This window comes from Gopherus flavomarginatus, chromosome 3 (assembly GCF_025201925.1).
Source record: "Gopherus flavomarginatus isolate rGopFla2 chromosome 3, rGopFla2.mat.asm, whole genome shotgun sequence".
Taxonomy (NCBI): Eukaryota; Metazoa; Chordata; order Testudines; family Testudinidae; genus Gopherus; species Gopherus flavomarginatus.
The window spans coordinates 253,274-266,958 of NC_066619.1; the positions used below are offsets into that span (position 1 = coordinate 253,274).

Sequence of the window (13,685 nt, forward strand, 5' to 3'; positions counted from 1 at the left end):
AGCTGCTCGCCCAATGTGTCCTGATATTTCACTCTTGTGATCTGGTCAACCTAGTCCTGACAGACAACACCACAGCAAGGTTTTACATCCACAAACTTGAGTGCACGCTTCTCTCGCCTGTGCCAGGAGTCCCTCATGCTGTGGGACTTCTGTGTAAAGCGCTTGATACACCTTCAAGCATCGTACCTCCCTGGAATACAGAACAAACTGGCAGACCATCTCAGCAGGTCATTTCACGGCCACAAGTGGTCCCTTTGCCCAGATGTAGTAAAATCAATTTTCCATCAATGGGGCTTTCCCCAAATAGACCTGTTTGCTACGCGACGCAACAGGAAGTGTCAGCGATTCTGCTCCTTCCTGAGTCACAGCCTGGGTTCCATCGCAGATGTGTTCCTCCTCCCATGAGGAGGCCATCTCCTATACGCGTTCCTAACTGTCCCTCTCGTTCACAAGGTGCTCCTCCAGATTCGCAGGGACCAAGCTTTGGTGATATTGATAGCTCCAGCCTGGCCCCGCCAGCACTGGTACACATCACTCCTGGAAATGTCCGTGAAAACTCTGGTCACTCTGCCACTCTTCCCAGACCTAAAAATGCAGGATCATGGCTGCCTCCAACATCCAAACCTCGAGTCGCTCCATCTCACAGCATGGAAACTCCATGGCTGATCGCAGGGGAGCTCTCCTGCTCTGATCAAGCCAGGCAAGTTCTCCTTGGCAGCAGAAAACCTTCCACAAGAGCTACCTACCTTGCCAAGTGGAAGAGATTTTCAATCTGGTCGGAGCAGCACCTCTCGTCCCCGACACTTGCCTCGGTGCCACTTATAGTGGACTATCTTTTCCATCTTAAAGCAGCAGGAGCTGTCCATATTGTCAATAAGGATTCACTTGGCCTCCATCTCTGCTTTCTGCCTAGGCGCAGAGGACTGCTCGATCTTTGAGAATCTGATGTTCGGCCGTTTCCTTAAAGGTCTCAACAGGCTATATCTGCCAATCCGACAGCCTATCCCAGCTTGGGACCTCAATCTGGCCCTTTCCAGATTTACGGGATTGCCATTTGAGCCCTTGGCGACATGCTCCCATCTCTATCTCTCATATAATGTGTTGTTTCTGGTAGCGATAACCTCAGCTAGGAGGGTGTGAGAGCTCAGGGCCCTAACATCAGAGCCCCCTTACACTGCATTCTATAAGGACAAGGTTCAACTTGGGCCTCACCTGGCTTTTCTCTCAAAGGGTGTCTCTCAATTTCATATCAGCCAGGACATCTTCCTCCCTATATTCTACCCTAAGCCGCATTCCAGCACCAGGGAGCAGAGACTTCACTCACTGGATGTCCGCAGAGTGCTAGCCTTCTATATCGAGAGAACAAAACCATTCTGAAGGTCCATCCAGTTATTCGTGGCAGAGGTGGACAGAATGAAAGTCTTCCTTTCTCCTCTCTCCTCTTCATCATGAAAGTTTAAACTTACAAATGTAGAATTATGTAGAAAAACCCTACATTCTAAAATAAAACATTGTAAAACTTTAGCGCCTACAAGTCCACTCAGGCCTACTTCTCATTCAGCCAATCACTCAGACAAGTTTGTTTACATTTACAGGAGATAATGCTGCCCTCTTCTTATTTACAGTGTTACCAGAAAGTGAGAACAGGTATTCACATGACACTGTTGTAGCCGACTGTGACGGTTTGGATCACAGAAACCCCTTTGGGGCTGCCAACTGATGTGCCAAGACTACTTCCACCCCTGCTTTCCCTGCCAGCTTGGAACTCCAGCACCCTGTCTTGTTGAGCTAGACCCTCCAGTCTTCTCCAACACAGACCCAGGGTCTGAACCACGAGCCCCAAAGCTGCAGACTTAACTGAAAGCAGCTTAAGAAGTGTTCCTGCCTTTAACACTCAGATGCCCAACTCCCAATGGGGTCCAAACCCAAAATAAATCCATTTTACCCTGTATAAAGCTTATACACAGTAAACTCATAAATTGTTCGCCCTCTATAATACTGATAGAGAGATTAATATTAATACGTACACTGGTTTAATTAATAAGTTAAAAAGTGATTTTATTAAATACAGAAAGGATTTAAGTGGTTCCAAGTAGTAACAGACAAAACAAAGTGAATTACCAAACAAAATAAAATAAAACACGCAAATCTAAGCCTAATACAGTAAGAAAGCTGAATACAGATAAAATCACACCCTGAGAGATATTTCAATAAGCTTCTATCACAGACTGGACGCCTTTCTAGTCTGGGCACAATCCTTTCCCCTAGTACTGCCCTTGTTCCAGCTCTGGTGGTAGCTAGGGGATTTCTCATGATTGCAGCCCCCTTAGTTCTGTTCCACCCCCTTATATAGATTTGACTCAAGGCGGGAATCTTTTGCCTCTCGTGGTCTCCACCCCTTCTAAATGGAAAAGCACCAGGTTAAAGATGGATTCCAGTTCAGGTGACATGATCACATTCATTACCCACTTGCCAGTACACACACATACAGGAAGACTTATCAGTAAAACAGAGCCATCTACAGACAATTGTCCTGGTTAATGGGAGCCATCAAGATTCCAAACCACCATTAATGGCCGATACTTTGCATAATTACAATAGGCCCTCAGAGTTATATTTCATATTTCTACTTTCAGATACAAGAGTGATACATTTATACAAATAGAATGGCCACACTCAGTAGATTATAAGCTTTGTAATGATACCTTACAAGAGACCTTTTGCATGAAGCATATTTTAGTTACATTATATTCACGCTCATCAGCATACTTTCATAAAATCATATAGAGTGCAACGTCACACTGATGTCACAAGATATTTACATGCCGGATGCCCTAAAGATTCATATGTCCCTTGATGCTTCAACCATCATTCCAGAGGACATGCTTCCCTGCAGATGACGGGTTCTGCTCGATAACGATAACAGAGCAATGCGGACTGACGCATGTTCATTTTAATCATCTAGGTCAGATACCACCAGCAGAAGGCTGATTTTCTTTTTTGGTGGTTTGGGTTCTGTAGTTTCCGTATCAGAGTGTTGCTCTTTTAAGACTTCTGAAAGCATGTTCCACACCTTGTCCCTCTCAGATTTTGAAAGGCCCTTCAGATTCTTAAATCTTGGGTTGAGGGCTGTAGCTATCTTTAGAAATTTCACATTTGTGTCTTCTTTGCATTTTGTCAGATTTGCAGTGAAAGTATTCCTAAAATGAACAACCTGTGCTGGGTCATCATCCGAGACTGCTATAACATGAATTTATGGCAGAATGTGGGTAAAACAGAGCAGTAGACATGCAGTTTTCCCCCAAGGAATTCAGTCACAAATGTAATTAACACATTATTTTTTTAACGAGCGTCATCAGCATGGAAGCATGTCTTCTGGAATGATGGCTGAAGCATAAAGAAGCATATGAATCTTTAGCACATCTGGAGTGTAAATGTCTTGCAACACTAGCTACAACAGTGCCATGTGAAAGCCTGTTCTCACTTTCAGGTGATGTACTTAAGAAGTGGGCAGCATTATCTCCCATAAATGTAAACAAACTTGTTTCTCTTTGCGATTGGCTGAACAAGAAGTAGGACTGAGTTGACTTGTAGGCTCTAAAGTTTTACATTGATTTGTTTTTGAGTGCAGTTATATAACAGAAAAAACTACATTTGAAGTTGCACTTTCATGACAGAGATTGCACTGCAGTACTTGTAGGAGGTGAATTGAAAAATACACCTCTACCCTGATATAATGCAGTTTTTGGGAGCCAAAAAATATCACTGTCTTATAGGTGAGACCACGTTATATTGGATTCGGTCCGGTTTGGCGTGCCGGACTGCATTGGCTTCCCCAGCGGTGATTTAAAGGGCCTGGTGCGCCAGCTGCTGCGGGGAGCCCCTGAACTCTGGCAGCAGGGCTCGGACGGGGATTTAAAGGGCCCAGGGCTCCCTGCAGCGGCCGGAGACTCTGGCCCTTTAAATCACTGCCTGAGCCCAGCTGCCGGAGCTCCAGCGGTGATTTAAAAGGCCCGGGGCTCCCCACTGCTTTACCGCATTAGATCAGGTCATGTTATATCGCGTTAGAGGTGTGCTACTTTTGTTTATCATTTTTAAGTGAATATATTTATAATAAAAAATAATATAAAGTGAGCACTGTACATTTTGTATTCGGTGTTGTAATTGAAATCGATATTTGAAAATGTAGAAAAACATCAAAAACATTCTAGGCACATCTCTAATGCAGATGATGCTGCTAAGAAAGGCCTGGAGAGGTTCTGGGACCCAGAGCAGTGACTGTGTCTGGTTCTGTAGGGGTGAGCGCCGCTGCAGACATTACATGATTGAGATGCAGCCCAATGCACGCTACGTGATCCTGGGGGAGGACCGAGCTCACACATCGCTCACCGCGCTGGTCCAGTACCATCGAACTGTGGGAATCCAACCCTTCATGGAGACGTTGACTGTGCCCTGTGAACAGGTAGGTGTTGGGGACTCCAGCTGTGATTTATGGGCAAAGGGTGGGAGGGCTCAGACTGTACCCTCTGAGTTAATGGAATTGTCCCGATGATAGTATTGCTTTGTGTTCCCATAGGAAATGTCCAGTACTTTATCAGCTGGTCAGGCAGCCCAGACCCCTCCTACCTTTATTCACTAGGGAGCTCTAGCAGCTAGGCCAGTGGTTCTCGATCCACAGCCCAGTCAGCACACAGCTGCAGCCCACATGACATCCTAAAGGCCATACAGGTAGTATATATATTGTGTGCCTGTGGCCCACACAAAACAGAGAGAGCTGCATATGTGGCCCATAATGGTAAATAAGTTGAGAACCGCAAAGCTAGGCACAGCAATACAAGTTAGTATTTTGGTGGGGAAGAGGTATGCTCTGATTACATCCCTGGCCATCCCAGGGAATCTCTACAAGCTGCACATTATGTCTCTGCCCCCCCAGTTACCATCCTGGGGAGCGGCTCTCACAGCTCCATTGCATCCCAAGCCCCTCATTGATGTTCTGGAGGCAGGGGCTCTCCTGGGGGTGTCCTGGGGACTGCTGCATCTGGGCATTTTACTTCTGGCTGCTGACTTGGAGACTCCTGCAGCTAGCTGTGGATCTCTGTGTCTTCTGAATTTTGCCCTTTTTCCTTCAGAAAGGTGACGGGGACTCTGATTATGAGGCATTGAAATTCCACACCCTGGCCCCATGCCCAGCAAATGGGGAGAAGCAGCCTCAGAAGGAACAGGCTGATCTTAATGGGGCACCTGCTGTCAGTCACATCCAGCATGCAGGAGCAACTGCTGTTCTCAAGCACGTGCAGTTCATGAAATCAAAGAAATGCCAAGAGCAGCAGCTGAGCCCAGGCGAGGAGGGGGCGAAGCCGAGCCCATGTGAGGCTGGGGTGGCCAGACGGGCCATTCCTCGCCTCTCCCCTTCCATACGATTGGCAGTGTGGGAAATCCAGCAGGTAAGAAGGCCGGCAGGTTCCATCCATCCACCCTGTATCCATTGGTCACTGCAGCAAACACTGTCTGTCCAGAGTGTCTGCAGGTGAGTTAGAAGCTCTTTGCCTGGGGACCAAGTGGGGAAGAGGGCTCCTTACAAGTGGAAGGCAGTGGTCTCCTCCCTGTTGCAGGTTTTCCAGGCTTCTCATTTTCCATGCCCTGTGGTTATGTAGCCTCTGGATCAAGGGTGTATTCACTGGGAACTATAAGGTTTCAGACTTCCTCACTCCTGGAGAGCAGATGGTGTGAGAGCATCTGGGCATGAATAGCACAGGGCCCTGCAGGGCTTTGGTGGGGAGGTCCCCAGTGTGGGATGGCAGAGGGGCTTGTGTGTGTGTGATGGGGAAGGGGGGCTGACATTGTGCCTCTACTTTGCCCTGCAGTTTTCTTCCCACCCCTCAAATGGCTCCTATGCTGTGCTGAAGCCCCACAACTGAAGGCAGCGGGGCCCACAGCAAGAGTGACATGGTAAGAGTGGGACAGGTGCAGATGCAGCTTCCCTAGGGAAGTCAGAGGAACAGAGGAGCCATTTCATCTCATTGCACCTGTGGCTGCTTGGAGAGTCTCCCTGGACCAGCACCTACACAGATTTGGGAGTGGAAAGTAAAATGGGAGAGCAGCTGCCAGCAGAAGCTAGAGGGGCTTCTGGGAGCCTGCACCATAGGGAGATCAGGGAGGGGAGGAAAGCTGCATTTTCAGCATAGGCTTTTGTTTCAGTGGCACTGGGGTGCGCAAAGTGCTTCAGAGGCAATAACCATGTCCTGCCCTGAGGAGTTCAGTCTGTTAAAAGCCACAACATATGACAACAGCTGGGTGTGGGGAGTAGGAGAGAATGAGGGTTACGGCAAGTTAATCTGTGCTCTGCTTTGTTCAGCTGCATGTACAGCTTGTGGGTCTGAGGGGGACCCAGGAGCAGATAGTGCCAGTGGGGAGGCACTGAGCAGGTAGCATTGGGGTGCAGCAGGGGTAGTGAGGAGAGAGAAAAGCAAGGGGCAGAGCTGTGCAGGTGAGGTAGAAGAGTGGGACTTGATGTGGGAGGAAAGAGCAGCCAATGATGGGGTTTGAGCAATGCTGACATAGTCTAAGCAGCAGGAGAGGGATGGTATTGTAGCTGTAGTATGTGAGATGGATTAGAGAGGGCACGGGGAGGGCAGAGAGGGCACTGGGGAGGAGGTGACCTCTGATACAAGATGGCCAGACAGGAAGGCTGTTCCAGGGGTCAAGAGCTGCGCCAGAGTGGCAGGATTGGAGGGAGGCATAGAGGAGAAAAGCAGTGCTGGAGAAAAGGCAAGATTCTGGAAGCAAAGCCTTTGAACAAGGACGATGAGTGGCCACTGGCTCCTCTAACGAATGCAAGTGTGTGAACTTGAAATCCAAGGTTCCTGAGACTTTTGGGAGCTGGAGACTCAGAGGGTAAGACTAAATTAACAGCAGCTCAGGCCAATGTTCGCTGCCTCCACAGAGTCACAGCTGGTTCTCTAGGAGTGGTGGGGACAGTCTTCTCTGCTTGATTCAGAGTGGTAACCGTGTTAGTCTGTATCAGCAAAAACAACAAGGAGTCCTTGTGGCACCTTAGAGAGTGTCAGTCTATGATGCTAGCTGTGGTGCTGCGGGATTCATAGATTGTAAGGCCAGAAGGGACTATTAGATCATCTGGGATGACCTCCTGTACAGAAGAGGTCAGAGAATTTTAAGCAGCTACTTCTGTGTTGGGCCCAATAACTTTGTTTGACTAATGCATATCTAGTGGATGTACAGGCAGTGGGTGAGCGCCATGCCCCACCTGGCTGGTCAGAGCCAGTGGAGAGGTGTTGATGTCACTGTTGTGAATCATTGACAGTCATCTCCTAAGAGAGGGCAAGGAGCTGGCTTCTCTCAGCAAGTTAGACCTTGCTGCAGAAACCATCCCTTGGCACAGACAGTCTGCCTAGCCATGTCCCAAATCTCCCCTGTTGGGGCAAGATTGTTGAGGAGGTGGCGGTAAAGCATCTCCAGCAATATCTGAATTGTTCAGGTCTCTGACTCCCATCAGGTCCGCGTCAACCTGGTGATGAATGAGCGTCAGGTGTCGGAGTTGATTCTCTCTGCTGCCTATGACACCGCTGGCCACAAGGCTTTGTGGATCTGTCTGAAGCTCCTAGCGAGAGTTTCCAAGGTGTTCAAGTGGCTCTGCTCCATTCTTTTGAGAGATAGCTTTTCTGCCCCAAGGCAGGGGTCCTATCTTGTCATCCTGTGACATACCAGGGTACAATCCAGACCAGTGAGTAGCTGTGTCACCTCTGCCCAGTAACCTGGGATGCCCGTTACAGTGCTCTGCTGCTGTAGCCCCCAGCATGGACTGCTCACAGCCTCCAGCCTGTAAGTCACTCCCAGCCACATCTGTGTGTACTCCAGCCAGCCAGCCACACCTTGGCTCTTACCAGCCTTAAAGACACCACAGGGTGATTCCAACACACTCCCACTTCCAGATTTTGCCCCAGACACGTATGTTCTGTATTGCCCAGCCCTGGACAGTACGAATAGATTCAGTCTGTTATTCCTATAAGGGAAGAATATGCAAACAACTTGCCACCCCAAATGGGGTTACCTAGACACTCCAACCTGAACACACGACATTAGATAAAACAATAGAACAAGTTTATTAACTGCAAAGAGACATTTTAAGTGAGTGCAAGTAATAAGGCATCAAAATCAGAAGTGATTGCAAGAAAAATAAATATAAATATAAAACGCTTACTGGTGCCTAACTTAACAAACTACATTAGATTCACAGCAAAGTTTTCTCACCACTTGCTTTCAATAGTCTTACTAACCAAACTCTGTAGGTCTAGACCCCTCCCCCAGTCCAATGGCTGCGTTCTTTGCCTCTTCAGGTACAGTGAATGTGACAGACGGAGAGATAAGGTTGCCTTGAGGTGTTTGTCCCTCTTTTTTACGGTTCCAGGCTCCCTCTTGGAAAAACATTTCCAGCTGAGAACCAGGAGCCGAAGAGTCTACATGGAAGGATGTTCCTTGCTGTTTTTTTCACCTGTTTGAACATCCTTTGTCTTCCCTTCCTGCTTGATGAGTCTGCTTACAGCTTAAATGCATATTAAGCAAAACCAACTTCTGTGTAGGCAGGGCTGTGGAGTTTGGAACATGTGTTGTTAACACCGTACCGGGGACTCTCATAACATCATAGACAGTGTTGCAACACATATTTTACCAGAACAATACTGGCCAGCAAATTATGAGTTTTCAAACAGTACTTTATGAAGCATACTTTGTACAGTGATTATTACAGGAGTGTTTAGGATGTGAGTACAGGGGTATATTCTGTCACACTGCTATTGTTCAATGTATATATGGGATCATCAGAGAGATGTGAGGAAGTGCATGTTGCAGCAACCACAGGCTGAGGACTCCCAGCTCTGTATTTCCATCTCTCCCAGCCCCAACATAGGGGAGTGATTTACTTAGTGTCTGCAGAAAACTAGATTATCGACCAGGGCAGCTTCTGCAACTCTGCACAGGAGAGACTGAGATTACAAGGAAGGCAGCTAGAAGGTGTGGTAGAGAGTATGTTGGCTCCTGGATTAACAGGATTCCTCCATCACTTCCTAAACTTGTAACCTGAGGTCTTTTTGGATCCCCAGTTGCTCTAGGTTTTTAGCTGGCAGCAGCAGTGAGCACTTGCCAAAGAGATTGCATCTGATTCCTTTGGGATACAGAGATCTCTCCAGGTATTTGTGACATCAAGGTTGAATCACTGCAATGGGCTCTACATGGGGCTGCAACTCCGATCCTCCAGAAACTGCAGCTACTTAAATAGTGTTCCCCACAGATCACAGTTCTGCCTGTGCTCCAGGACCTGCAGTGGTCCCAGTTGCCCTCCATGGACAGGTTTTTCATGGTTTAGGTCTCAAGAGGCACCTCTCTCCCCATGGATACTGCAGCAGCTGAGATCATGCACAGTTCTGAAGCTATATAGGAGGAGGTGAGGAGGAGCTCCTGGACTTTGGAACATTCTTCCTGTCCCCAGGCCTTGAGTCTGGATTTTGTGATGTTCAGTCCATGGTATAAGACCCATCCACTCTCCTTGGCTTTTCTATGTGTGTATTGAATGGTGGAGATCTGTTGGCAACTGAGAGGCTCCTCAGGAGTTCTTGTGAAGATTTCCGTTCTGTGGTTGATTGCTGTGCTTTGTGTCTTGCACCTGTAGTCAGATGTACTTGAAACATAGCTACCATGCAATCTGCATTCTGGGTACTTCACAGACCTTTGTTAGCTCATAGTGTGAGAATCACAGAGCCCTCTCTGCCTTCCCCACCTTCCTTTACATTCTCCCCTGAGACTTGTTTCCCTGCCTCTTACAGATAAATCTGGCTCAGACCACGTCCTCCTCTAGTGCCACAGGCCCTGCATCGTCTGGTAGAAGCACCTGGGGAGATGGCAGCCTCTTCCACATGCACAGGGCTGTACCCTATGGACAAGACACTGGGAGAGAATAACTTTCTGCAGCTTTTTGTTGTGCTCTGCCACGGGGAGCTGCTATGCGGGCCAGTCTCTGTTTCTGGCAGGAGGAGGTGATGGCATGACCAAGAGCTGGGGTCATTGTGCAAATCTGTATGGAAATCTGGGTGATTTTTCTAATATAGCTGGAGAATGACTGCCGTGTACTTCGTGTGGTTAGATGTTTAGCTGCGTGTATGTTCTCCCTGTGTGCTGTCCCAGCTCTGTGCAGACAGCTGGCACAGCAGACCTCAAGCAAACTGCCCAGTGACCACAAGATCCGTTAAGGTGCGAAGGCACTCGGCCAGGTTTATTGTCGACAAAGCACAGTAATAGCATCTGGCAGATTCTATGAGGATACTAGGACATGTATGCCTGTGATAAGGGATGCAGTTCAGTGAGTGGTGGGACTTTCCATCCCCCCTCAGCTGGTTAAAGATACTCCCTCTGGGATACATCTTTATACCCCAATACAAACAAGTTAGTACTGCCTCTGACATGATTACTGCCCCCTGATGTGGCTACTTATCACCCATCACCTTGCTCATGTTGGTTCGATCAAAACATCTCTATTACGTACTGTCATCCTGACCGTATCTTTTAGGAGGGGTTTGTTTGTTCCTGTTCTCCTTGGGGAATGTTTTTGTCCCATCCTTGATATCAGGATGATCTGCTACCACTTAATATCAGGATGTGTTTACGTGAGTGCTCTATGCTTATCACTTCTTAAGACTGTGTATTTCTGCAATATCAGCCCTGTTTTGCTACATTCTGTGAGCAGATTCTGCTTCATACCAGGCCTCTAATCCAAAGGCTTATATCTCAGGCTCTCTTCCTACTACATTTTGGTTAACAAGTCTGATCACTCAGGCTGTCTCACAGTATTCCTTTAGCTCACAATTAGAGTGCTGATTTTCAATCTACCATTTCAAGTTTTCTCTGTGCTTTGGCAAGGTCACTGTGAGGGTTAGGACCTGCTGTTCTGGCAGGCCATGGATGGCTGGTGCTGGGGATAGGGAATGAACTTGATTTGTTCCTTATGCCTTTTTAGCATCAATACCAGACCTGAGACCCTCACAAAAACCAGGAAGGCATTGCTGCCAGGGGGAGCAGCTGCCTCTCGTAAGCCAAAGCCCTCACCTGGACTACTCCCTGATCTCTGAGCTGGGTTCTAGCCCAGAACAGAGAAAATGAGGGATCTGTTCCTCTCTCCCATGCCTATGTCTCCATGGAGCTGTAACACTAAGTCTCCAGGCTGCACAGTGTGTCCCCTGACCCATGGCAGAGAGTAGCTGATGCTGCACTGTTTGGATTTTCTCTCATTTAACACATTGAATGTAATGAGACTTTTTGGTACAGCTTCTCTCATGTTAGGTGGACATCAGGACATCTGTGTTCCTATGGTCTGCAGCCATTTCTGAGAGTCCTGGGTGCGGACTCAATAACCCCTAGACAGCCAATGACAGCCAGACAGAGATAAGGAAAGATTGCTTTATTTTGCAGAAGAAAGGAGAGTTTTGTACCTTGGTACAAAAAAAACTCTACTCCATACAAAAACCAAGAATTTTTTATACACACTCACACACAGGCTTCGGTTGTGTTAGCATTTGATTGGTGGTTAGCAAACCCTGCACTTCTGCAATCTGCTTAGCAAAAACTGCTTAGGACCAGCTTTAACTGCCTCAAGACCAATAAGGGAAGACAGTTTAAAAGTTTAGGCTACTGTGTCCATGAGATGTCCAATTTTCCCTAATGGTTGCCAGCTATTATAAAGCTACTAGCTGTTATGGGGGTTGCTGCTGACTGTTACAGTCCCCCCTTCGGGCCTGATAATCCAAATTGTCAGGCCCAATATGCAATTTGCGATCAAGCTGGAGGGAGAGAGATTGTGTTTTTTTACAGACAGTAGAGCCCTTAGTAACAGCACTACACAAACGTTTTGCACATTGCAACATTACCCAAACAACACACAGAAAGACAAGAAAGAAAATAATTTGACAGTTGGAACAAAAGCTTTAGTTTCTTGAGAGGTTTAGTTTTTCAGGTATTGTTTGCTTTTGGCTCTTCTCGGTTGCGATGGGAAGAGCTGGCGGTGCTCCCTCGAAGTCCGATGTTGTCTGCTTTTGGCCCCGGCCTAGGGGCTAGCTTGATTTGGGTGTGGTGGATTTAGGTATCCCGTTCCCTTACTCGAATTGCAGTGTGGGAGGTAAGAAGGACTTGAAAAGGGCCAGCCCACCGGCATTGGAGAGGCTTGATTTTTTACTTTTTTATATAGACCCAGTCCCCTGGCTGGATCCTGTGAGCAGGTACATCAGCAGGTAAGGACTGAAATTGGGCTGCATACCTGCTGCCAGCTCACGTGCTTGGGTGAGAGCTACCAATTCTGCCGCCTGGGCTGAGGAGGGGGGTCCCAGGAGTGCAGACTGTAATACCTTAAACTGGGTAGATACTGCAAATCCAGATGTTTGTTGGCCCTTCACGACCCATGCCGAGCCATCTGTATACAGTTCCAGGTTAGCTGTTTTGCCCTCCCGGTCTCTGGATCCATTCATGTAAATGCAAAGATATCCCAGCTGTTTTGATCTAGGGGAATACTGAAAAAGGAATTACACAAGTTTATTACCGAATAGCAAGCAGTACCTCCTGGAATGACAGTTAGGATAGTGTGAGGGTTAGGTACCACGTTGTGTCTAGCCTGAACGACTTTATTTACTGCACGCAAGTCCTGGACAAATCGGTATACCATTTTTTTCTTGGGATTTGTGTCAGGTTTTTTGACTGACAGAATAGGGGTGTTGAAAGGAGACTTGGTGCGAACTAGCACTCTCAACCGCAGAAATATGGTGATAAGGTTTCAGAGGCCTAGCAGAGCTTCTTGGGGGATGAGGTACTGACAAATTCGAGGAATTACAATGCCTGGCTTCAAGGTTATACGCACTGGTTCTGTCCGGAGAGTGCCCAAGTTTGTTTTTAAAGTGCTCCATAGGGAGGCTTTTACCTCTTGTTTGAGTTGCTCGGGTAGGATCGGGTCCGCAGGCAGGATCAAGTCCTCTGAAGCCTGGGTTAGAACAGCACACAGCTGGGGAAGTTGGTTTTGAGGTAACTGGAGGACGATCGTGTCATCTGAAAAAAAGATTTGAGCATGCAATTTACACAACAGGTCTCTGCCCAAGAGGTTAACTGGGGAATCCGGAGCTAGCAAAAAGGCATGGGAGGCGGAGACATCAGAAATTTCCACAGTAGCCTCCTGCAGCACAGAACAGTTAAATGACTTTCTGCCTATACCCATTACCGGAATACTGTCAAGCTGAAGAAGGGAAGCCTCCTAAATAAAAGTAACAGTGGAGAGGGCAGCCCCAGAGTTTAGAAGACAAGAATAAACGGTTTCTTCCAAAGTTAGACGGACCTGGGGGTTATTGGAGGAACAAACATAAGTAGTAAAATTATTTGAATAGGTGACAGAAGAACCCCCTGGTCCGTTGGCTCTCAGCTAGGCGAACCCGACATTTCGGTAACACCATCATGGATAAGGTCATTCAAGGTTTGTTCTGCCTTGTGCATGTCGTGGCTAATATGAATAATGTGTGTGTGTTTTCTGTCTAGTAATGATTTTAAATTTAAACTGAGTGGATTAATTTACATGTTTAAAAAACTGGTTGGTAAGTTTAAACTTTATCTTGGTATTGGGGCTCACTTTTGATAATAGATTAATT

General features: G+C 47.3%; 1 protein-coding gene across 3 annotated transcripts in view; it reads left to right on the top strand.

Moving 5' to 3' along the window:
• Positions 1-10,130, top strand: part of LOC127046482 (unconventional myosin-VIIa-like) — a 128,895-nt gene extending 118,765 nt beyond the window's left edge. For 2 of the 3 annotated variants that reach the window (XM_050943555.1, XM_050943557.1), the window contains 3 exons: positions 4,297-4,462; positions 5,130-5,444; positions 9,837-10,130. In XM_050943555.1, the coding sequence (XP_050799512.1) occupies positions 4,297-4,462; positions 5,130-5,444; positions 9,837-9,971 (616 nt within the window). In that variant the 3' untranslated portion in view covers positions 9,972-10,130. Of the gene's footprint in view, positions 1-4,296; positions 4,463-5,129; positions 5,445-5,864; positions 5,950-9,836 lie in introns of all 3 variants that reach the window. The other variant, XM_050943556.1, reaches the window with a different exon arrangement.
• The last annotated feature ends 3,555 nt before the right edge of the window (positions 10,131-13,685 follow it).